The following is a 26,274-nucleotide window of genomic DNA, read 5'->3' on the forward strand; positions in this document are numbered from 1 at the left end:
TAGTTCTGAAGACTATGTTTGTAGACTAGTTACATTTTGAGCCATTCCAGTATAGCTATAACAGTATCATCTACCCAGCAAAGTAGAAATTTTCCCAGGAATCTCCTATCTATGAAAATCAGGACAAATCCAACTCACCCAACTACTGTCTCATCAGTCTTCTGTCAGTTAGAAGCCAAGTGATGGAAACTGCCATCTACAATAATCTTTATCAGCATTTACTCACCCAATACCTGCTTCCATATTCTTATCGGGTTTCACCTGGACAATTCAACTCCTGATCATATTATAACCTTGATCCAAAGATAGCCAAAACAGCTGAACTTCTCATCTATTGACATTATTCTTAGCTGATTCTGGAATTTTAGTAGGTATTTCACATGTTACCCTTTCAAGCCTAATGTTGAACTCAATCATGCAATGTTTGACAGATGATCATGGGCCATTGGGCAGTTAAATAAATCTGGCCCCTTATTTAACCTTTAACTTCCAGGCAACTTAGTATCTTTTTGACATGTGCTAGTGTGCCCATCCTTATCGATACAAATGTTAAAATTCTGCAGTAAAACCACTTTGCTTTCACTACGTGCTTGACTAACCTTAGCAAGTTACTATGTCACAGTTGCTACCACAGGGTCTAATAAATAATTCCCACTACAATCTTAAATCCTTATCTTTCTTTATTTGATCCATGCCTCTTACCTCTTGTAAATCGTCTCATCATTGAAGGGATTTTATTCCTAATCATTCAGGCTACTCCATCCCTCCACAATTTCTCCTATCTTTCCTGTGAACATTACAACTTGGTATTTTTACTACTTGGTCCTGAAAATTTTTCAGCCTTAGTAATCAAAGATATATTTGTGACTGCAATTCATTCCATGTATCCCTTATACTCGGGCGTGTTCATACTAAGAATGATTTTGAGCCATAAGCCACAATGTATCTTTCTACTCCAATGTTTTACTCTCACATTTACTGTTTCTCCCTATCAGTTTAATTCTTTTCAATCTTTCAGTTTTCTCTTCATCTGCAGTGCCTGAAGCACCATTTCTGACTGTTGTTCCCGTCTTTCACCTTGTTCTGAAACTATTATCTACATTTTCCATCTGAGTCTTCCTAAAGTACCACCAACACCCCTAATTTACTAGTTTAATTTTCTATTACCATTCTTCTATGAACCTCGTCCCAGCCCAATTGAGGTTCAGCACATCCTAACAGTATAGTTCCTTCCTGTTTCAATATTGTTGCCAGTGTCCCATGAAATCAAACTCATCTTTCCCAAGCATTCCTTTAGACACATGTTCATTTCTTTGATTTGCTTATCATGGCCCCAGTTTGAACAAGATTTGAGTGATAATCCAGAGATAACAATCCTTAAAGTCCCTATCATTTAATCTTGCTTCCAGTTCCCAATACTTCTTAAAGGGGACTTCTTCCCTAATGCTGCAATCCAAATTGTGCACTGAACAACCAAATTAATGCAGAAAATGCTGAAGAAACTCTGCAAGTCTGGCAGCATCTGTAGGCTGAAAGTAGAATTAACAATTTCAGGTCAATTGACCCTTCATCATTGCTGACTATCTAGCAACCACATTTCTCTGTTTTATTACAACAAAATTAATGCTTTGGGTCCAAATGTGAAATAAATTTCTTTCAGACGGGCACACATGGCATATGCAATGTGCTGATTGGATGCCATCAGTTTCTGAGGTGCTTCATTTTCTATTCCACTGGTTCCTCTTTGTCTACAAACTGTGTTACACCAACCCCATTCTGAAGCTGTGCCTCTCGATAAAGCTGTGACTGAAGCATGAAGAAAACTGTGTACAAACTGCTACCTCTCCCTATGCACTGGAGTGTCTCCAACTCACCCTCCATCTCAATGACTCAGAGCTGCAGAGTTTTGTGATAGAGACATCAAAAGAAATTGAATTCAATTGGGACAGTCGCACTGTCCTACACACTTTCATTGAGACATGCAACTTGCTCATTCATTTATTTTATATGTATATCCAGCTTGTAGTTTGTTTCTTTCTACACATTAATTTTCACTAAACAATGGATAAAATAATCTAAATACTGCCTCAGAGTTACACATGCAATGGCAATTATGGTGATAAAAGGAAAAAGAACCCAAAAGCAGCAACTGATTTGCTCTCTGTGCAGAATTCTTACTCGGACAAAATTCCAGTTACAGTACTCTGGTAATAGCGTGCTATTTTCACAGTAAAACATGATCGGTTTATGTACTTCATTTATTTTTGTTATTTTAATCTTCAGTAGGCTATGGGCATCACTGGTTGAGCCTACATTTATTGCCCATCTCTCACTTGCCTTGAGAAGGTGGTGGTGGTGAGCTGCCTTCTTCAGTCACTGGCAGTCCATCTGATGTAAGTATATTCCGATGTCATTAGGGAGGGAAATCCAAGACTTTCACCCACTGACACCGAAGGATCGGCAATATATTTCCAAGGAAGGATGGCAAGTGGCATGGCGGTGAATTTGCAGTATTCTCATGTAACTGCTACCTGTGTCATTTGAGATGGTAGTGGTCATGGGTTTGGAAGGTGCTGTTTAAGAAACCTTAGTGAATCTCTGCAGTCCATCTTCTAGATGGTGCATGCTGCTAGACTGCATCATTGATGGAGGGAATAAATGGTTGCAGATGTAGTGCCAGTCAAATGAGCTGCTACGTATCCTGTTAATTATTTGCTTACAATGTGTATATCTACTTTGCTGAAAACATTTGTGTGAATCTTGGATGTGAATTAAACCATGATCGAAAAGGTAACATGACAGTACAGTACAGAATTTTATTTCAAGATCGTAATAACTTATCCAGAATTGGAGTCCACAATCACTGAGTACTCAAAAAATTGAGAGTATCAAAACAAAACAGAGAGCAAATGTTGCTTCTTTTAACAGTAAACACTGATAGTTGACAAATTAAACATGAAAGCATGTCAAAACTGAGGAGGTGGAATCAATTCAGGGCTCATATAAGGTGGAAATTATTACTAATCAACTTATTTGATAAAACTAAATTCATTATCATATGATATGTTCAACACAATAGTGGAATTATGTGGCAAATTATCCTTGAGATTCAACTGTGCACAGTTTGTCTGTCAGGTGTTAAATGACTTCCTATGCCAGGAAAAATGAGTGTGTTCATTATAAGCTATCACAGGTAAAAATAAACAGGGCATCCAGACTCATGTAGGCTATAACCCTGTTGCTAATTCAACTATAGCAACAAGTCAACCACAACAGTACAAGTCAGTTTTGTTGACCTTGATGATCACTTATTTGAAGCACCCTCTATGAAATTGGGTTCCCCTGTTCGAAGGTGGCACCCTGTGAACTAAAAGCAGTCCTTTAAGGAACGAATATATGCTGCAACTGAGAAAGTTAGCGTTTAAAATACTATTACCTGATTTCATAGAATCCATGTAGTGCAGAAAGAGGCCATTTGGCTTATCAAATCTATGCCACCCCTCAAAGACCATCCCAACAAGATCCAGCCCCCATCCTATTCCATTCATCTAATGGCTAACCCACCTAGCCTGTACATCCCTGGACACCATGGGGCAATTTAGCATGACTAACCCACCTAACCTGTGCATCTTTGGGATGTGGGAGGAAACCGGAGCACCTTAGGGAAACCCATGCAGACACAAGGAGCGTATGCAAACTGCACACAGGCAGTTGCCCAAGGCTGGAATCAAACCCAGATTCCCAGCGCTATGAGACAGCAGTACTTCTTTTTTCCTTTATTCATTCATGCGGTGAGGACATTGTTGACCAGGCAGCAAATATTGCCTGTCCCTAATTGCCTAGAGGGGAGTTAAGGGTCAACCACATTGCTGTAGCTCTGGAGTCACATGGAGGCCCGAGCAGGTAAGGATGGCAGTTTCCTTCCCTGAAGGACATTAGAGAACCAGATGGATTTTTAACTAACCACTGACCCACTGTGCCGCACCTGAAAGTGGAGTTGGCAGGTTCCTGCAGACCTTATATTCCTGCAGACCTTAGAGGCACACAGGACTTCTGTTGCACACGACCTTGGACCCAGTCCTCTGCATGATCACATAGTTCAACCCTCACCCACCATCCTCCCCCAACCCACAATAACCAAAACCATTTCAACTCTTTTTGATGCTGCCCACGTCCTACCAAATAACTGTTAATGCCCCTGCCAGGAATCTACAACCCAACAGCTCAATGAATCAGGCAACTTGGGCCCATCCTTTTAGATGCTGAGATTATTCCCCATGCAGCTATATTTCTCAGGCTTATAGATTTTTTCCTTAAAATATAGCACCAAAGAAGAAAATGTGGTCAAGCTCAACTGCAGTAAACATCAGCATGATTTCTTTTTACATCTGACAGCAGAAGCAAGTGAATAAATTTATCTGCAAGTTAAAGGTAATAGACTACAGCTAGTTGGACACCTGTCTTTTTTAATGCATAAGTCCAAATCACATTCTTCTTGGCCAAATAACCCAATAAACTGGAAGGATTATTGCTCAATGTTTCCTAACCCAGAAAAAAAGCTGATAAATCTAGGAAGCAGTCTTGTACCCAAAGATACTGCAAAGCTAATGGCTGCAGAATGACTGACCTGTGGCTGACATGTACACCTGAAACAACATAAGCTGCTCCTTTGCATATGCTGGAGAGCTCCTGACACACAGTGGTAGAAGTTATTGGGCATCAGCTGTTCCTAGAGGACTACAGCTCTCCTTAAACTCTGCTTTGTGGAAGATAAGAACGACAAATTAGACACTTGCACGCAGGATGGTCCTTTGGAAATAATGTCAGAGCATTCTCTTCGAGAGAATAGTACAAGAGAAGCTATACTGGGAGTAGCAAATTATGAATAATTTGTGTCAGACCCAAAGCCAGATTTTGGGAAAAAAAGTGCTAGACTTCAAAATAATTTTACAACAATACTTCACACAGCATCTCAATATTTCTTCATTGTATGATTGATGGACCATTACAAAGTGACAACACGCATCATTGAATCCACACAGTGTGGAAGCAGGCCATTCAGCCCATTAAGTTCACACCAACCCTCTGAAGAGCATCCCACCCAGATCCACCCCCTGAATCTATCCCTATAACCATGGATAACTCCTCTAGCCTGCACATCCCTGGGCAATTTAGCACAGCTTTGGAGTATGGGAGGAATCTACAGCACCTGGAGGAAACTCACATAGACACAGGAACAACACGTAAACTCCAAACAGGCAGGGGAGGCTGGGATCAAACCCGGAGTCCCTGGTGTTGTGAGGCAGCAATGCTAAACAATGAGCCACCATACTGTCTTGTGCCATGATGATCTATTACAAAACAAAAACCTCTTCATACAGAGAGGAAGATAGGACTTAGAAACAGTAGACAACTGAGCCTGCTTCATCATTTAATAAGACCATGGCTGATCTACTTGTCATGTCAGATCAATTTCCCCATCTGCTTCCGAAGCACTTGCTTTGCTTATCTACCAAAAATCCAACTCAGCCTTGAATAAATTTGAAGTCCCAGCCTACATTACTAACTGGATAAGAGAATTCCACACTCCAATAACCTTCCAAGAGGAAATAAAAATTCTCCTCATCTCAGTTTAAGAGGTCTCACTTTTAAAACAACATCCCTTCATTGTTGTCTCTCCAACAAGGGGAACCATTCTTTGGGTAGCAACCCTATCCAATGCCTCAAGAATTTTATGCTTCAGTAAGATCACTGCTTGTTTTGCTAAGCCCTAATTGATATAGGCCTAACTTGTTCAACTATTCTTTATAAGATAGGCCCTCTATTCCAGGAAATAGTCAGGTGAACCTTCTCTGAAACATTTCTAATCATTCATTTAAACTCACTGAGCTAGCTTAATGGTGGTTCAGGAATTTTCCAAAACTCTGCAATTAGACACTATTTCTTCCCCTATCTTAGACTCTTGTTGCATGTTTTAATTTTGTTCACTTTTTTTTGTTTATTTCTGTTTTGTTGCAAGCATAGAACAGGAAAGGAAGTGGGTGGTGTTGCCGAACAGTGGGTCCTAGGGGTTCAGGTACTTTATTCTTTGAAGTTTGCATCACATACAGAGAGAGTCACTAAAAAGGCCTTTTTAACATGCGTTTGCATTCATTGGTTAGTCCTTTGAGTACAGGAGTTGAGAAGTCATGTTGAAATTGTACAGGATATTGGTGAGGACTCTTCAAGAACACTGAGTCCAGTTCTGGCCACCCAGTTATAGGAAAGATATTATTAAGCTTGAGAGGATTCAGAAGAGTTTTGCCAGCATGTTGCCAGGCATAGAAGGTTTAAGTCATAAAGAAAGGCTGGATAGGCTGGGATTTGTTTCATTGCAGTGTAGGAGGTTGAGAAGTTTATAAAATCATGAGGAGTATAAATAAAGTTAATGGCAATTGTCTTTACCCTAGGATGGGAGATTTCAAGACGAGGGGGCACATTTTTAAGGTGAGGGGAGAAAGATTTAAAAAGGACACAAGAGGCAAAATTTTTTACACAGAGGGTGGTTTGCAGTGGAAATGACTTCCTGAAGAAGTGGTGGATGTAGTTACAATTACAACATTGAAAAGTCTTTTGGATAAGTTCATGAATAGGAAAGGTTTGGAGGGATATGGGCTAGCAGCAGGCAGGTGGAACTACATTAGTTTGGAATAATGTTTGGCACAGACTGGTTGGACTGAAGGGTCTGTTTCTGACCTGTATGACTCTACAATTCTGTGAAGGCATTTTAAGTTCCAAATGAAAGTCAGAAACAAAAAAAATGAAACACACACATATCATGAATTGACCCAAAGATTTGCTACAGCTTCATGAGAGAGATGAGATGTAAACTTTCCAGGCAATTCAGGGAAAGCACCATTGACTTAAAGTGCAAAAATCTTGTTGTGAAATAATTAAGTACACAAAAAATGTAAGAGGTACAAGCAGGCAAGAATCAAACAGCCGGTTGAAACTGCTCCACCAGTCAAAATAATCATTGTCCATCTTAAGCATCAACTCTACTTTCCATTGCCTTGATCTCCTGAGAGACCAGATGTCTAACTATCAACTATGAACCACCAAGAAAGCAGAGATGTAGTCAGCGCTGCAATTATTCCATTCAGTATGCCCAAATTGAATATTTACATTGACATTGCTGTCATGAATGTAGAACAAAAGGATCAAAAGTAAAAACGAGATAGGATGTGAAGTATACACAAATTGCACTTGCTCAAAATAACCTGGCATTGATTTGAACAATGGCTGTATATTGTATTAAATGAACTTCATTTCGCAATACAGCGGTTTCGGATTGATTACCTGTATGACAGATTCTCCAGGCTTCATGTCAGTGTAAACATTTACTTTGTAAGAAATGTTTTGAAAAATTGGAGTGTTGTCATTTGCATCAATCACGAAGACATTGACAGTGACTGAAGTACTTTCTTGAACTCCATCAGAAGCCGTCATCTTCAAGAAATAAAGAAAGAAAGTTTTTAGATGAGCATTCTACTATTTTTGGCGGCGGGGGGGGGGGGGAAGCCTACAAAGTGTTTCTTTTCAAATAAGCTGTCACTTTATGTGCATGAATGTAACACAACAGCAGTCACTAAAATCCAGTGAATACTATCAAAGTGAATACAATCAAAGCCAAATTACCATTTGATTAGATGAAAAGAAACAAAAAATCACAGCACCTAGTCTTCACTGACTATTTTGATTAGCTGTCTGTCCAATCACTTTTGGCATGGTCTGAGCTAAGGGCCAATGCAAAGTGGAGACTAGGTGCCAGAGTGGTCTGGATTGGAAGGTCTGTTATTCTGAACTTTTTATTTCTTTATTTTTCAAACTCATTTATTACTGTATACGTGATGCTGGACTTTTTATATGTTTATTTTCTGATGTTTTTCTTCCTTAAGAGTTTGTACTTAGGGATCTTACCCCTGGTACCTTTATATCTAAGATGGTGACGTGAACGTCAACTTGTAAACTTTTCACTGCACTCATTTATGTACTGATGACAATAAAGCTAATTCTAATTCGAATTTCCATTCAAGGTGCTTATTGTATGGTATGATGTGTCTGCAGAGAAGCATGCAGTATACCGTAAAAGTGTAATTCTGCTGACGTTCCCGGTCAACTGGCTCACGTAAAGTCAGATAGCGGGTTATTCCGAAAGGAGTTACGGTAAATGCTGTAACAAAATCGCTCAGCGAAATTCGCAGCTTTGGGTCTTTCGTCTGGAGAGAAGCAAAAGTGAATGAGAATTAAAGTGAGCATCGGAAATGTTATTTCTCTTAGAAAGCTTTGCGTTCTGATTACTACCGTTGGAATGTACAACATTAACTGTGAATATTTTATTAACACAGCTAATGGTGTGTTACTTTGCACCTCTGTGCAGCTTGCTGTGCAGCAATGAATCTTCAGCTATTATTATCTGGTTTGTATCTTTCTGGTGCAATTCTTTAATATGGGTATTTTACCCTGATAAAGCAAACATAATGAGCAATAACATGGGACGGAAAGACTTGAATTATTTCAGTGTAGCTGTTTCCATAAAATGTAGTCATTCCCATTCAATCAGTTGCAAGTGACTGATTGTAAAATTAAACAAGCCATCGCCAACAACAAACTGATCAGAATAAATAAGCAGATTTAACACTCGTGGGGTAATTTTCTAGGTTTCGATAGTCAATGACCAAGGTACACAGACTTAGAACATTCCAGTGTTCCTCCTTGGCTGAGTTAGTCACTGAAGGCACCACAGTGGGAGATACCACCTTGGGTTAGGCAAAATAACACTCAGTCAGAGATCTGATTCTGACTGTTACTTGAAATGGAAATGTGGATAAACAGAAGTCTGGTAAGGGCAGGATTTGTCTTCAGTGTGAATGCTGTTTGGTCAACTGATGACGAGCAAGGCTGACATATGAATGAAGGTCAATAAAAAGGCAGCAGAGAACAGTTAGTGCCTACAGGCTATCAAGTGAACAAGACTTTTAAAAGAAGGAGGATTAGCAGGAAATGGGCCCTTAGAAAAATAAGACTTTCAACAAAAACCGGTGATTTACTGGAATTTGCAGAAGTAGCAAAATGCATTTCATCTCTTTAAAGTACCTGGACACTCTTTATCCAGTAGCTGCTCAGTTACAAATACTGTTTAAGAGCCAGGCATGGAAAGTAATAATTCTAATCTAAATGATTCTTACAAACAAGCATTATTACTTTAAGAGTGTACAGGCAGGAATATCAATAACTTTTCCATGAAAAAGCTGCTCATTAACTGGTTACAGAGTTCTGGAAATCCTTCGAAAAGAGACCAGAATATTTTTTCTGAAAGAAAGATACTACATAATGGGATGAAAAGAATTGGACTCTATAAATCAGAACTGGTTATACATCCTGAATAAATGTTCAGAGCAAACATGACTGAGTCAAATGCGCAGCACTTGAAAGCACATCAAGCACTCAACCATTTTAACAACTATAAACATCACTCCAATTATCTGCCTTTTCACTTCTACTGAAGACAGTGTTTCACCTTAGGGAACAATTCCTTGACCATTCTCAACTGGTAAGCAACCAGTTCTTGTGTGTCAGTTTAAACAGCACCTGTCAACGGGGATCTCAATCATCAAAAGTGTAAAAGCGTGTCTGATTCTATCTTCATCTGATATCTGCAAATGTCAAGAACCACTGACTCGCAATGTACAGAAGAAACTATATTTTACTTTTTCCTTGCTTCTCCTGAAGCTGAAAGACACTATTGCTATTTCGGTTCACCACAATTCAGGAGTATACACCTCTCCCTCTAGTGGTGCTCAAGACATTATCTAGGTAGTTTGATATCCATGACTTACAACAAATTCACTCATCCAATATTTAAGGAAGCTAATATTCGAAAGGAACTATTCAATTCCCATGAAGTGAGTTGTACTCTTGCTTCATGTTACATAACTTCACATTTAGTTTCTTGTTGAAATTTCTCACCTTGCACCCATGAGGACAATGCAGAAGAAATACCATTTCAAAGGGAAGCCCAAAAATGATATTGCATGGAAGGACAGAGCTGATTGGTTGACAAATAGACTGTCATTGGTCGAGGCATTGCCATGGAGAGTATACACATTAATAAACTGAGCCCAACACAACGAGCAGCATGAGAAATGAGTCCATACAGTGTGGAGCTAGAGGAACACAGCAGGTCGGGCAGCATCAGACTAGCAGGAGAGTCGATGTTTCAGGCCTAAACCCTTTGTCAGGACTATGGAGGGGGAAGGGAGCCGGGAAATAAATGGAGCAAAGAGAGGTGCGGTTGGGGGAAGAAGGTGGGATAGCAATAGATAGACATTGGTGGGGGTAATGGGGATTGATCAGTGGGAAGGGTGGGGTAGATAAGTGGGAGAGAAGATAGGCAGGTAGTGACAGGTCAAGAGCCGGGGATGAGAAGTGGGGTTGGACATGGGATGAGGCTGGGGATGGGGAGATTTTAAGACTGGTGAATTCTATGTTCAGGCCATGCGCTGTAGGCTCCCGAGGTGGAATATGAGGTGTTGGTCCTCCAGTTTGCGCCTGGTGTCATTATGACACTGCAGGAGGTCCAGGATGGACATGTCACCCAGGGAGTGGGAGGGGGAGTTAAAACAGTTTGGAACTGGAAGCCGTTGTTGACTATAGCATAAGGAGAGCAGATGCTTCACAGATTGGTCATTGAGTCTGTGCTTGGTCTCACCGATGTAGAGGAGGCCACATCGGAAGCAACGGAAACAGTATACCAGGTTGGAGGATGCACAGGTAAACCCAATTATAGTGCACAAGTTCACATTTATATCCACCAACTTGGTATACTACATCCTCTGTGGCATCCTCTGCATCGGTGAGGCCAAACACAGATTCAATGACCGATTTGCGGAGCATCTGCGCTCTGTACATGATAATCAACACCACCTTTCAGTTGCTAAGCATTTTAACTCCCCTTCCCACTCCCTGGGTGACATGTGCATCCTGGGCCACAACGAGGCCGCACATAATCTGGAGGAGCAGCACCTCATATTTCATCTCGGGAGCTTACAACCTGATGGCCTGGACACAGTATTCACCAGTTTTAAAATCTCCCCATCCCTGGCCTCATCCCAAATCCAATGCTCCACCTCATCCCTGCCTCCTTGACCAGACACAGCCTGCCCATCTCCTTCCCCACCTATCTGCCCTACTCTTCCCACTGACCAATCTCCACTATCCCTACCTGCATCCACCTATCGCCGTCCCAACAACCTTCCCCCAGCCCCACCTCACTTTCCTCTATTTATTTCCCAGCTCCCTACCCCTTCCCCAGTACTGATGAAGGTCTAGGCCCAAAACCTCAACTCCCCTGCTCCTCCGATGCTGCCTAGCCTGCTGTGTTCCTCCAATTCCAAACTGTACCGATTCTGGCTCCAGCATCTGCAGTTCTTGCTATCTCTGAACATTAGGAATGAGTCACTTTGCATGAAATGTCACAGGATTCCCACCGGTCCCCTGGAGGTACATGCTGCCAGTTCCGGGGAGAAGCCACCAAATCACACGCCAATCAGAAGGGTGAGGTGGCTGACACTCTTCTCTGAAATCAAAACAGGCCTGTGCCTGAAGACCTGCTGACCAATCAGACAAAGCTGTGGCTGCTAACTGAAGATTCACCTCTTGTGCCAGAGGGAAGCAAGGATGGAGGTAAGTAATGAGTGTGTGGATAATTCAGAAGCAACGGACAACAAGCCTTTGGATTAGACACTGTTTGCCTTTGACTGTGGAAACGCCCCAGCAGTTCCCTACTCCCAGTCAAAGTAAGAAGCTTCACACAGTGTAGTAGCTATTGGGAAGACTGTACGATTGTAGCTGGGTCAATTCCATTGGGGCTCCTCATTGGCTACTTAAGGGCTTCAAAGGGTTGGTAGCATATTGGTAACATTAAGAAATACAGGCAAATATTCTGGGAACATTGTTTCAAATCCCACTATGCCAGATAGAGAAGTCTGAATTCAAAATGATCTGGAATAAAACAAGCCTAAATAAACTAGCCTCAATGGCAAGCATCATTGTTGAAAAACAAAAATCACGAATGTCCCTTAGGGCAGGAAATTTGCTATCCTTACCTAGTCTGGCCTACATGTGACTCAACAACAACGTGGTTGAATCTTGACTGCGCCATGGACAAGAACCATGTTGCATTAACAAATGGAGAAGAAAACTGTGGTGAGACAGTAATTAAGTTTTGTGAAGGGTAGGTTGTGCCTCACAAACCTTATTGAGTTCTTTCAGAAGGTGACCAAACAGGTAGATGAGAGTAAACCAGTTGATGTGGTGTATATGGATTTCAGCAAGGCGTTCGATAAGGTTCCCCACAGTAGGCTATTGTACAAAACGCGGAGGAATGGAATTGTGGGAGATTTAGCAGTTTGGATCGGAAATTGGCTTGCAGAAAGAAGACAGAGGGTGCTGGTTGATGGGAAATGTTCATCCTGGAGACCAGTTACTAGTGGTGTACCGCAAGGGTCGGTGTTGGGTCCACTGCTGTTTGTCATTTTTATAAATGACCTGGATGAGGGCGTAGAAGGATGGGTTAGTAAATTTGCAGACGACACTAAGGTCGGTGGAGTTGTGGATAGTGACGAAGGATGCTGTAGGTTTCAGAGAGACATAGATAAGCTGCAGAGCTGTGTTGAGAGGTGGCAAATGGAGGTTAATGCAGACAAGTGTGAGGTGATGCACTTTGGTAGGAGTAACTGGAAGGCGAAGTACAGGGCTAATGGTAAGATTCTTAGCAGTGTAGATGAGCAGACAGATCTCGGTGTCCATGTGCACAGATCTTTGAAAGTTGCCATCCAGGTTGACAGGGCTGTTAAGAAGGCATACAGAGTTTTAGCTTTTATTAATAGAGGGATCGAGTTTCGGAACCAAGAGGTTATGCTGCAGCTGTACAAAACTCTGGTGAGGCCGCACTTGGAGTATTGCGTACAGTTCTGGTCACTGCATTATAAGAAGGATGTGGAAGCTTTGGAAAGGGTGCAGAGGAGATTTACTAGCATGTTGCCTGGTATGGAGGCAAGGTCTTATGAGGAAAGGCTGAGGGACTTGAGGCTGTTTTCGTTAGAGTGAAGAAGGTTGAGAGGTGACTTAATTGAAACATATAAAATAATCAGAGGGTTAGATAGGGTGGATAGGGAGAGCCTTTTTCCTAGGATGGTGACGGCGAGCATGAGGGGGCATAGCTTTAAAGTGAGGGGTGAAAGATATAGGACTGATGTCAGAGGTAGTTTCTTTAATCAGAGAGTAGTAAAGGAATGCCTGCAACGGTAGTAAATTCACCAACTTTAGGTACATTTAAGTAGTCATTGGATGAGCATATGGACATACATGGAATAGAGTAGGTTAAATGGGCTTCAGATCGGTATGACAGGTTGGCACAACATCGAGGGTCGAAGGGCCTGTGCTGTGCTGTAATGTTCTACATGTTCTATATGTTCTAAGTTCCAATCTACCTCCAAGCTTGCCACCTTCAGAACTAATTACAGAATATTCTGTCTCTAACAAAACTATTATAGCAACCGTACTTGTGCTTTGCCTGAAAATAACAATTTCTTGAAGTTCTTCATCTTTCATCGTTGTCCTGATGAGTGCAACATAAAAGGTTTCAACAAAATACTTTTTTTTTCAGTAATAGTCAAGTTCTAGCAAACCACTATTTGCACAGCAACAGTCTTTAATAATATTTTCAAATCCCTTAAAAAGATAGTTAACAAAACATACTAACGTGATAAATAAAGACACAGAAAATCATAGCAGAAGGTATAAGGTTGGCATTTGATGTAAATGGGACCAGACAGCTCCTGCATCACTGCACACATTTCAGCTACGCACCATTCTTATTCCAGTAGAAGAGATAATGGGAACTGCAGATGCTGGAGAATCCAAAATAATAAAATGTGAGGCTGGATGAACACAGCAGGCCAAGCACAAAAGCTGACGTTTTGGGCCTAGACCCTTCATCAGAGAGGCCCAAAACGTCAGCTTTTGCGCTCCTGAGATGCTGCTTGGCCTGCTGTGTTCATCCAGCCTCACATTTTATTATCTCTTATTCCAGTAGAAATTGCTTTGTCTATTTTCATCTCTGAAGAGGTGTGAAGTGCGAGGAAGAAGAGGGTGAGAATGATGAAGAGGGTAACGGCCGAAGAATAGGACAAGAGGAAAGAAGATATCACCATTGAGAAATATATTTTCTAAATTCTTCCTAGAGCTTGAGTGTTGTTGGCAGGCCCAGCATTTCTTGCCAATCTCTAACAACCCTTGAAAAAATACAAGAATACCACCTTCTTGAAACATTTCAGTGGTGTTCCAAGAAGTACTCCCATAGTGCTTTTATGATTCTCCTGGAGTTTGACACAGAAATGGTAAAGGATTATCAATTCATTTCCAATGGTGAGGACGGTGTGTGCCTGTTGCCCTTGTTCTTTAAGGGGTACAAGCCTTGGGTTTGGAAAGTGCTGTAGCAGAAACACTGGCAAATTGTTGCTGTTCATCTTGTAGCATCCATAGTGTGCCAACGATTGCAACAATGAAGGAAATTGTTTCATCTTGGATGGTGATGGGATTTTTAAGCATTGTTTGGGGTTGTACTCACTCAGGAAAGCATGGAATTACATGAGGTTTATAAAGGGCTAGAAGGCTTTGGACAGTCACAAAGTACCCAACTCCAATCTATGATTTTAGCTACAGCATTGATGTGCCTGCTTCAGTTCAGTTTAGTTTCAGGTCAATGCTAATTTGCAGAATGTCAATAGTAAGGATTTCAGCTCAAGATGTTGTGTGGTGTCAATGTTACGTACCGCTGAGTGAATTGCTGGCTAAGTGTGTGCCCATTTAGACTGAGCCATAAATGGTTAGTGAATTTAGTGGTATATTTGTGCTCTAATGGTTTAAGTTCAAAAGCTTACTCTGCATGAGAATTTGAAGAGTAGATTAAAAATGCTTTAAAATTGATTTTTTGATACCAAGCAATAACACTGAGCATTGATTATTGAAGTATACAGCACTAGTCAATTTATTATATTAGATAAACTGCTTTATATTTTGTGATAGACATTGTTCATGGGCCTTCCCAGCAACTTCCCAGAGAATCTTAACTCTAGTTCAAGTCTAGCTTCTTGCAGGCACAGACTTCTCCAATCATTATTTAAGGAGTTGTGAATTGAATGAAATACAGTGCAATCACCAGTGAAAGTCCTACTTCTGGTCTTCTCATTGGAGAGAAGATCAATGAGGAGGCAGGAAAAGATGTCTGAGTCTCAGTCACTATCCTGAGGAACTTAATTCTGCTTTGGCATCCTAGAGCTGGGGTGACTGGCCTCCTACAACCATAGCCATATTCCTTTCTGTGTCTCTTTCAGTCTTAAGAAGAGGGCCAGTATTTATTTTACTTTTGCTCATAATATTCAAGTGTTTCCACTGGGACCCACTTGCATCCTTCTAGAGATGAGAACAGCCGTTCTGACTCAGTCTAACTGCCTCTTAACTTACACTGGTACCCACTTTGGACACTTAGAACTGGAAAATGCCAAATATAGTGCATTCTGAACTTTTGACCTCATCCTACCTATACAGTTGGTAGATAGACAGTCTGGCAGGAATACATGGATTAACCTGGGTACCTGCTTGATTCCAAGATGTTCTGCTCAATTCCTGCCTGAGTTAACAACAGCAATCTGCCATTAATGGAAAGCTCAACCTCTACACATGTGATAAACCCCACAAGGCCCATGGGAATTATTAATTAATCTCTTCATGCAGCTCCTTGAGTATGAGTTCCTTGGAAATGGGCTGCCTCGCTAGAACTCATATGAGGCCTTTATAAGGCAGACGGGGGGCTTCTTATGGTGTAGTGATAGTGTTTGTACCCCCGGACTAGGAGACCTGGGTTCAAGACCTACCTGCTGCACAGGTGTGTAATGACATCTCTGAACCAACTGGTCAGAAAAAAAAAGGTCAATACAAAAACAAGCTTGAGGTTTCTGAGAAGGGAGTCTCTTGTGATGCAGTGGTAGTGCCCCTACCCTTGGACAGGGGGGCCTGGGTTCAGGGGTATGTAATTATGTAATTATGTTTCTGAACAGGCTGATTAGTAACATAGGTTATTATTAAAAAAAAGCAAAGATACAGTAGACCCAGTAGGGCTCTTGTGGTACAGTGAAAGTGTCTCAGTCTTTGGGCAAGAAAACCTGGGTTCAACCCCTACCTGCTCCAGAAATGTGTAGCATATTGTCTCTGAGCAAGTTGAATAGCAGGAGGTATACTCTCTCATCAGAGAGAGGGACAATTTTATTTTATTTATTATTGTCACATATACCAAGGTATCGTGAAAAGTATTGTTTTGTGTGCTTTCCAGGCAAATCATACCTGACGTAAGTTCATCAGGGTAACAGAAGAGAATGCAGAATATAGTGTTACACCTACAGAGATGGTACAGAGAAAGATTAATTCTAATATTTGAGAGGTTCGTTTACAAGTCTGATAACAGCGAGGAAGAAGTAGTTCTTGAATCTGTTGGTATGTGTTTTCAACATTTATATCTTCTGCGTGATGGAAGAGGGCGGAGAAGTGTATAACTGGGGTGGGAGGAGTCTTTGATTACGTTAACTGCTTTCTGAGGCAGAGAGAAGTGCAGACTGATTCAATGGAAGAAAAGTTGCTTTACATGATGGCTGTGTTCACAACTCTAATTTCTTGCAGTCTGGGTCACAACAGTTGCCATATCAAGTTGTGATGCATGGGATAGGATGACTTCCATGGTGTGTCAATAAAAATTGATAAGAGTCATTGTGGGCATGCTGAACTTCCTTCGCCTCCTGAGGAAGTAGAGCCGTTGATGTGCTTTCTTGACAGCTGAGGGACATCACCCCTCAGATGAAGGACAGGGTTATGAAAGTGAATCCTCTATAGTGACCTCAGCCAGGGCACTATGGATAGCAGTGTATGTCTCATGTAGCAAGTCAAATGGCAATGTGCATTTTCAAAATCAGAGCCTCATTTCACAAGTTCAATGAATGAATCAAAGGGAGTCATTGTACTTTCATTCCAGTGTACTAGTTGCATCTGAGTTATCCATGCGTCACTACTGGGCAAGAACAGCGAACTGTAATCACATTGTCAATGACTCATAGCCAGAACCTCACAGCATGCTTTCAATGAAAGCTGTATTGCTCCACAGAATGTGTCACAACAACTCGTTGGTGTGCAGAAATAATGTCTCTACTTTGCAGCTGTCCTGTACTAAGCAGCAGAGCATGTCGCAAATAAAGTGGTCTGCATCATGCTAATTTCACCTTCATGAAAGAACTGCAAATGTCACCATTGTGAGGAATAGCCCGGGGATAGGAAGATGGGGAAGTTGAGCAGGTGAAGGAAAAGGAAGGTGTTACAGTCAGTTTATTTCTGACTGGACTGTCCACAAAGAAACCCTCCAAATTTTATTACACAGACCAATTATGCATGTCACATTTTACCTTTACTCTGTTATTGACCATCACATTTGCTTGGTCTGAATGCAAAAATTAAAGCCACTTCAAAATAAATATTCCAAACTGAATAAATAAATCAAGCCATTCCCTGTTGCAGAGAATATTCAACCATCCTTGTGCATTCCTCAGTGATTGTCTTTTGTGTGCCTTTCAGCTTGCTTAGTTGTGCTCACGACTGTAGCCGAGATGGTGGAAGCCTGCTGATTTTTAATGGAGGAGCTGTTGAATAGCCTTGGTGGATGATTAGGAGCAACTTTGGGCATAGATGGCCTGGCATTGGTTTGCATGACTGACTGATGTGGCTGTCATGGTCAAATAGCTGGCAGCTGCAAAAACTGCAGGACATGGGTGTGAGGTTTGCAACATTTACTAAATGTGTGAGGCACAGTATATGAATGTGTGATTTGAGTCCTGAGTAATAGAGACTGTTGGTAAACGATGAGAAAGTGGTGAACTGAGGCTCGTGATAAGATCTGTAGGATACGGCATTTTAACTATGAATTCACTGATCTTAAGCATTCAGGTGAGGTCCTTCAACTGCTTGTGACACTGCACCTAAGATTTTGGGGCTTCTTTTGATTTCTCTTGGTCACCGTTCCCATTGCCTTTTTTAAGTATGTGTCTGGAGGGCCTCCAGGCGACAGTGGACATCTCTCCTCTTTTACACCTTCCCATCAAGACCTCTGGTGCAACACTGCAAATTCTTGAAACCCGTTCTCTAGCTGAGATGTCATGTTTTTGCCTTTTCTGGGTCAATTTTTTTGAAGAAGTAACAAAGAGGATTGATGAGGACAAATCGTGATCTACGTGAACTTCAGTAAGATGTCCAACAAGGTTCCTCATGGTAGACCAGTTAGCAAGGTTAGATTACTTGGATACTGAGAGATCTAGCCACTCAGATACAGAACTGGCTCATGGGTAGAATAGCAAGGATGGTAATGGACGGCTGCGTTTCAGGCTGGAGGCCTGTGACCAGCAGTGTGCTGGGTCCACTGCTTTTCTTTATTTATATAAATGATTTGGATGTGAACATAGGAGGTACAGTCAGTAAGTTTGCCGATTATACCGATATCGGAGGTGTGGAGGACAGTGAAGAAGGTGACCTCAGACTACAACGGAATCTTGATCAGATGGGCCAATAGGCCGAGGAGTGGCAGATGGACTTTAATTTAGATAAATGTGAGGTGCTGCATTTTTGGAAGGCAGATCAGAGCTGGACTTATACAATTAATGATAAAGTCCTGGGGAATGTTGCTTGACAAAGGAACCTTAGAGTGCAGGTTCATAGTTCCTTGAAAGTTAAGTCGCAGGTAGATAGGATAGTGAAGAAGGCATTTGGTGTGCTTGCCTTTACGGGTCAGTGCATTGAGTACAGTGGTTGGGAGGTCATGTTGCAGCTGTACAGGACATTGGGTAGGCCACTTTTGGAATGCTGCATGCAATCCTGCTATAGGAAGGATGTTGTGAAACTTGAAAGAGTTCAGAAACAATTTACAAGGATGTTGCCAGGATTAGAGGGTTTGAGCTATAGGGAGGGGCTGAATAGGCTGGGGTTATTTTCTCTGGAGAGTCAGAGGCTGAAAGGTGACCTTATAAAGGTTTATAAAATCATGGGGGGCATGGTTAGGGTAAATAGGCTAAGTCTTTTCCCCAGGGTGGGGGAGTCAAAAACTGGAGAGTGCAGTTTTAAGGTGAGAGGGGCAAGATTTAAAAAGGACCTGAGGGGCAATATTTTCATGCAGAGGGTGGTGCATGTATAGAATGAGCTGCCAGAGGAAATGGTGGAGGCCTGTACAATTATAACATTAAAAAGGTGGAGGCTGAGTATCTGAACAGGAAGGGTTACAATGATGTGGGCCAAATGTTGGCAAATGGGACAAGATTAATGTAGTAATTTGGGGTGGCACGGTGGCTCAATGGTTAGCACTGCAGCCTCACAGCGCCAGGGACCCGGGTTCAATTCCAGCCTCAGGCGACTGTCTGTGTGGAGTTTGCACATTCTCCCTGTGTCTGCGTGGGTTTTCAAACAGTGTTCCGGTTTCCTCCCACAGTCCAAAGATGTGCAGGCTAGGTGGATTGGCCATGCTAAATTGCCCGCAGTGTTCCGGGGTGAGTGGGTTTAGGGGGAAGGGTCTGGGTGGGATTCTTCAAGGGGCAGTGTGGACTTGTTGGGCCAAAGGGCCTGTTTCCACACTGTAGGGAATCTAGTCTAGCATATCTGGTAAGCACGGACAATTTGGTCCAAAGGTTCTGTTTCCATACCATACATTTCTATGACTTGATGAGATTTCGCTCCTAAAATACCTGCTTCAAGCAAAATGCCTTTAAAAAGGAACATGCCAGTTTTGTAGCAGCACAAGCTAACTTTTCTTTTGGTCCACCACTTAAAACCCCTGCTCATATTTCAATCAACTAGTAGAATAATTTGTACTGGTTGGACAGGGCAAATGTAAAACAGTAGGAAACACAGATATCACATTCATCCTGCACTGCACTAAACAGGCACAGAGTCACTGCATTTAACAACCCTTGTGCCTGACTTTGGGGGCTATCCTTTTTTTCTCCCCGCTAATGTTCACATCATTTGAACTAAACTAGGTAGGAGTACATTTAAGAATGCTGCTGTAGGGAGGAAATGATTTCTGGATAAGTTCAGCATTCTAGTTGGCAAATATATAAAATAGGTCAACTATGCATCAGGATTTGTTAAAAAGACATTCGTGAAAGCCAGACTCTCCGAACAAGAATCCAGATCATTCTTTTAGTTTAATTTGTGGCCATTTTCACAGGCAATTAGGACAGCCAGTTAGTCTCTATCAATAATAACACTTCATTATCTGTTAAAATATGCAGCATGCATTTTCTGAATCAGTCATGATTATCTTCAATTGAGCTACCAGAAAATTTTCTACCTATTAGAAAGCAGGATTTTGAAAAATGTGATTGAACAATACCTGAAATTACAATCAAATACTGAAAGGCAACAATTACCATCCGTCATGACCCGGGGAAAAAGGTGAACTGAAAAACCTGACCAGACATCTCATTTGTCAAATTACGTCGCCTGTCCTTAGTTGGTCATCCATTATTACTTAATTAAAAAGCAAGGTCTTACAATGTCAGCAATTTACCAGGACAGATATATACATATGTACCATAAAGATTCGTGCAGGGAAGGTGAAGCAATGCATGCAACACAGCAGCATCTTCTGAGGAGAAGGTTTGGTATTGGACACAATTTAGACTCAACATGACCTTTAAAACTGCAAAACCAATCACTTAGCTATTAGAGAAGTAATAAGAAGCATTGACTTGACAAGAAGCAAAAGCATGCAACAGATAAAATATTTGATACACAGCACACAGATAAAAACAACAATAAATACATACAGGAGTAGCACCTGATGGTACCTAAAAATAAATAGAAAAGAAGATTCACACAAATGGAAGACAGATTCCATGAAGATGAAATTTAAGTATGTATCCTCAACATCATCTCATCTTGATGTGTTATAAATGGAATAGGTTCTGCAGTCTTTGGAAGCTAGAAAGGCAGTTCACCTTTTAATATTTTATCAACAACATTATACAATGCAACAAAAACAAAGTTGCTGGAAAAGCACAGTAGGTCTGGCAGTATCTGTGAAGGAGAAAACAGAGTTAATGCTTGATCTGTTTTGTCCTTCACAGATGCTGCCAGACCTACTGAGCTTTTCCAGCAACTTTGTTTTTGTTCCTGATTTACAGCATCCACAGTTCTTTCGGTTTTTATAGAATGCAACATTTTGTTGGGTTTGCGCAGGTTTGGTAAAAGTTAGCATTAAAAAAATAGATTTCTCACTTTTTTCCAAGTCATACATATGGGATATGTGTTTAAAAACAACCACAGTACTCACCTCCTCCACATCGTTATCCATAGCTACTATTCTTAAAGGTATTGTTAAATTTCGACTGTCCGAAAGCGTTGTTCCGACTGGAGCAGATTCAATGATAAAGCCCTGGTAAGTAGTTTGTTCAAAGTAAGGAGCTTGGTTATTTTCATCGAGAACCTCTATGTGCAAATTGGCAAAAGCTGGCAGTGGGTGCCTGTTGTCTTGTTCTGCCTAGTTGGAAAAAAGTAGAAAATCACATCCAATTAGTGATGTCCAGGGACTGACTGATCAGTAAATTAGGCTTTAACAGAATCCAGCTTTCCACAGTGCTAAAGTGCCTTAAAACTGTAGCAAAAGTAGTTTTGCATTCTAGCTGGCAGCTGAGTTTAAAATGTGATTCACATTAGAGGTTTTTAAAAACAACAGTGACAAAATCCTGCAGATTAATGGAAATTTTGTTTAGAACAGTAAATTGAGCAACATTTCACCCTAAGGAAAAAAAACCTGTGAGCTGTCACATTGTTTAAAATTCACTTATTATAGAAACAATTAATTCATTCAACTAATAGTAATACTGGAGCTGACCTTGCTGCATATAATCAATGTGTATATATTAACTACTTACATTGATGTGACTCAGAGATCTATAAATTGAGCTCGTTCAAAATACTGTTGTTTGTACTCTTAAGTCCTATTCACCTACCATCACTGTTGACTGTTAACTGAGACTCCCTGTTCACCAGGATATGTGAAGCCTCAGTTTAACATCTCATTCAAAATATGCCACCTCAAAGTGTACTCCCTCTTAACTGTATTGGAGTTACAGCCTGGTCAATTTGTTCAAGTCTCTAAATAGCAGAAATAGAATGGCTTTAACATGCACTACTGATGTCCTGTTTCTCATGTGAGCCACATTTTGAGCAACTACACTGTGCAAAAATCCTGTACTATCATACAACGACATTTCCATAGCAACTGCAAAATATCTTCACAAGCTTCAAAAACATCAGTCATCCTTGCAAAAGTGATGTTCTGAACACAAAAGGTTCCTTTCTGAAATATGAGAAACTGTTTGTCAATGCACAAAGCACATCTTAGTAATGGTTTCTGTATTTTGCATTCAGTTCACACTAAACATTTCTATTTCTGTACTTTCTCTCCACAGAAGATTTTCCTGTCGTGACAAAGATTTTGTATGCATTCGTTATAAGAAAACTCATTTAGAATGATAAAACTCTCAAACAGAACTCCCAGAAGCTTCAGCACTGGCACCTTGGAGTCACATATTTGACTCTCAGCTCTGACAATTATTCAATTTTACCTACTTCCACAGAATATATGCAATCAATTTTGAACAGTTTGGTAATTAAAATATTACATTACAGTGGCTTACTCCACTTTAGATGAGGGCAGAACAAGATAAACAACGTAGCATGAAAGGAAATATTGCATTTTCATAGCCCAGCATAAAACATTCCACAGTAATAGTCAACATACTCGGCAAAGTGAATAAAAAATATCAAAAACATGTCATCTGGCTATTAATTTGCTGTCTATAAGATATAATTATGCACAAATTGGCGATTGTATTTGCCTGAATAACAACTGTGACTGTTCTTCAAAGGGTAAATTAGCTGACTGTGAAACACTTTGTGATGCTCTGAAGATGTCAAAGGCACTATCAACATTTATTCCCTTAGTCTTGTGCCAAAGAAATATGGTAATCTACAGCGATAGGCTGTGCTGAAGCTCACATCCCAGATAGCCTTCCTTTGTATGGAGTGCATGAAAATAGTAGAACTGCAGATATTTTGGTGAAAGCTGTTTTTTTTTCAAACCACTGCAATCTTCAACCTTTACTGGATTCCATTTGCAATTCTGTTCCATTCCAGACGTTCACTCACTCCAAAAAATTCACACTAGGGTTAAAACAATGCACTAGTATATTTTTGACTGTGTTGGTCATAACAGTCGAGAGTGGATTCTCATATTTTAAATCAATGGAAATTAGGAAAATCATTGAATATTGATGACAGAATATTCAGTCATGGACTGAAATGGTATTCCACATAATGCACAAATGGTGTGCTGATAACGGTTTCCCCACATCTACCTTACTTCTCACACAAACCGAATTAGCCCATCTCTTCTTAAAACTGGTCGTCTTCAGCAACATTTCTTTAATAAACGACAACTACTCTCTTGATTCAACTTTAATCGACATCCAACTATTTTAACAGAATCAATCAGACTGAGCAGCATTTTCAGGTGCAGAGATGATTTAAGTAGTGGCTCCCCAATTTAAAAATTTACACATCATCAATTTATCATACATATAATTTTATAACCACAAAGGTCTTAGGCAGACTGTTAAAAATGTATACAATTTCAACAGGACTGGAGTGGAGTTGGGAAGACCATGAAGCCTGAGAGGATTCACAGTGAGAAGTTTAGGAGATAGACGAGTAAGTTTATGAAAGGTTTATAATGTACAAATGAATATGACAACAGGTGGAAATCAGCAAGTTGAGTGATTTTGTGACTGCTTTTCATTCAATGGCTGGTTTTTGATGGATCAGTTTATGTTCAGCAGGAAATTGAATACAGCAGCATGGTTTTCAGATGAGATGAAAAGGTGTGGAACAGAATTGAATTGTGGCATTCCTGAATATGTGACCTTCACAATCAATAACTACAAATATGGGAAACTGGCAGCCAAATTTTCATTTGTCAACATTGAAAAGGCTTCCAACAGAAGATTTATGAGGCCGCATTTTTTTTTGATATTCAAGGCTGTATTTTTAAATTTCACTCTGATTCCAGATGCTTGCCATTTCGTCAAAGTGAATTATGACATTCCTTTAGAATAACATCAGGTGAGCTATTTAAATGTCTGCCCCAAAATAGAATTATTGTTATATTTGTGTGGGTGGGTGGTTCCTCTCAGCTTTGGGATGCACATTAGATGATGGAATTCATAGGGAATGATGATGAAATTTTCAGCAAGCTTTAACGTGAAGTTGTTGTTTTTTAAACTGGGTCAAAAGTTACATGACAGTAGGTTATAGCCCAATGGGTTTATTTGAAAACACTAACTTTCGCAGCTTTGCTCCTTCCTCAGGCATAGTAAGAGAGAAGGTATCAAGTGTACAAAATTTATAAGTAAAAGATCAAACGATTGGACAACTGATGTGAATGTACAGAATAAACCTAAAATGGCTGGCTGATGCTCTCCTGTTAAATTTTTAATCAGTTAGACAGAAGATGCAGGTTTTGACTGATTAAAATGCAAATCCCAAGATTTCTTTCAAGTCACTGCCCTGAGATATCTAAAGATTTTAACACTGTATACAAGAGGTGACATCTCAGGTCAGACAATGTATTTTAGATGTGAGGCTTTGTTTAGAATCTGTCTGTGTTTTAACCTGGAGACTGGCTGTATTTCCAAAGCAGGAATTTACAAAATGTCCTGTTAAATGGCTATGTCTACAAAATGCTTTCTGAACAAAATCCTACAACGCATCCAATTTATCCTCAATAACAACGTCCTGACTTTTGACAACCAGTCCTTCATCCAGACGCACAAAACAGCAATGGGGATCAGACTAGCACCCCCATATGCTAACATTTTCATACACAAGTTCAAACAAGAGTTCTTTGCTGTGCAGGACCTCCAACCAACGCTATACAGCAGATACACTGACAACATTTTCTTCCTTTGAGGAATCGCTGAAACAACTACATAGTGATGCCAACAAATTTCATCTCTTTATTAGACTTACCATGGACTACTCTTTAGAATCAGTCTCATTCTTGGGTACACACATCTCCATCAAGGACGGTCACCTCAGTACCTCATTCTAACACAAGCCTATGGATAACCTCATGATGCTGCACTTCTCTAGCTTCCACCCTAAACATATTAAAATAGCCATCCCCTATGGACAAGCCCTATGCATACACAGGATCTGCTCATTTGAGGACCAACACGACGGACACCTGAAAGTATTGAAGGATGCCCTCATAAGAACAGGATACGATGCTCAACTCATTGATCACCAGTTCTGACATGCCACAGCAAAAAACTGTAATGACCTTTTCAGAAGACAGACATGGGATACGACTGATACCCTCCATTGTCCAGTGCATCCCCACAGCAGAGAAATTATGCCAAGTTCTTCACAGACTTCAACACATTGTCAATGATGATAAGTATCTCACCAAGATCATACCCATCCCATCACTTCATCAAAACTTAAACTGCCAAATCTTAAACAGACTATAGTTTGAAGCAAACTACCCAGTCTTCAGGATAACATTAGCCAAAGCACCACACATGCCATGGAAATCTCTGCAAGACTTTTCAGAACTTTGACATGGGCACTACTATCTCACGTGGGCACATGACATAGCACGTGCATGGAGGTACTCATGATTCTCAGCCATATTGGTGAAACCATGCAGATGCCTACAACAGACGAATGAACACCACACAACAATTGCCAAACAGGGGCGTTCCTTCTCAGTGAGGGAACACTTCAGCAGTCAAGGATATTCGGCCTCAGATCTTGGGGTAAACATCCTCCAAGGCGGACTTCGGGATACACAACACACAAAGTCGCTGAGTAAACTAAGGGGAAGTGGTGGCCCAGTGGTATTACTGCAGGACTGTTAATCCAGAGACCCAGATAATGTTCTGGAGGCCTGGGTTCAAATTCCACAATGGCAGATGGTGGAATTTGAATCAACAAAATATTTGGAATTAAAAATTTAATGATGACTGTGAATCAATTGTCGATTGTTGGAAAAACCTATCTGGTTCACTAATGTCCTATAGG

The 26,274-nt window shown here is 40.7% G+C and overlaps 1 protein-coding gene across 1 annotated transcript in view; it reads right to left on the minus strand.

The window, feature by feature from the left end:
* The window catches only part of pcdh15b (protocadherin-related 15b), a 799,002-nt gene that overhangs the window by 368,452 nt on the left and 404,276 nt on the right, over nt 1-26,274 (minus strand). Inside the window, exons 13-16 of the mRNA XM_059653150.1 lie at nt 21,461-21,667; nt 20,955-20,975; nt 8,124-8,258; nt 7,339-7,488 (exon numbers count right to left, since the gene is read on the minus strand). Of these exons, the coding sequence (XP_059509133.1) occupies nt 7,339-7,488; nt 8,124-8,258; nt 20,955-20,975; nt 21,461-21,667 (513 nt within the window). The remainder of the gene's footprint in view (nt 1-7,338; nt 7,489-8,123; nt 8,259-20,954; nt 20,976-21,460; nt 21,668-26,274) is intronic.

The sequence above is a fragment of the Stegostoma tigrinum genome, chromosome 20 (genome assembly GCF_030684315.1).
Source record: "Stegostoma tigrinum isolate sSteTig4 chromosome 20, sSteTig4.hap1, whole genome shotgun sequence".
NCBI lineage: Eukaryota > Metazoa > Chordata > Chondrichthyes > Orectolobiformes > Stegostomatidae > Stegostoma > Stegostoma tigrinum.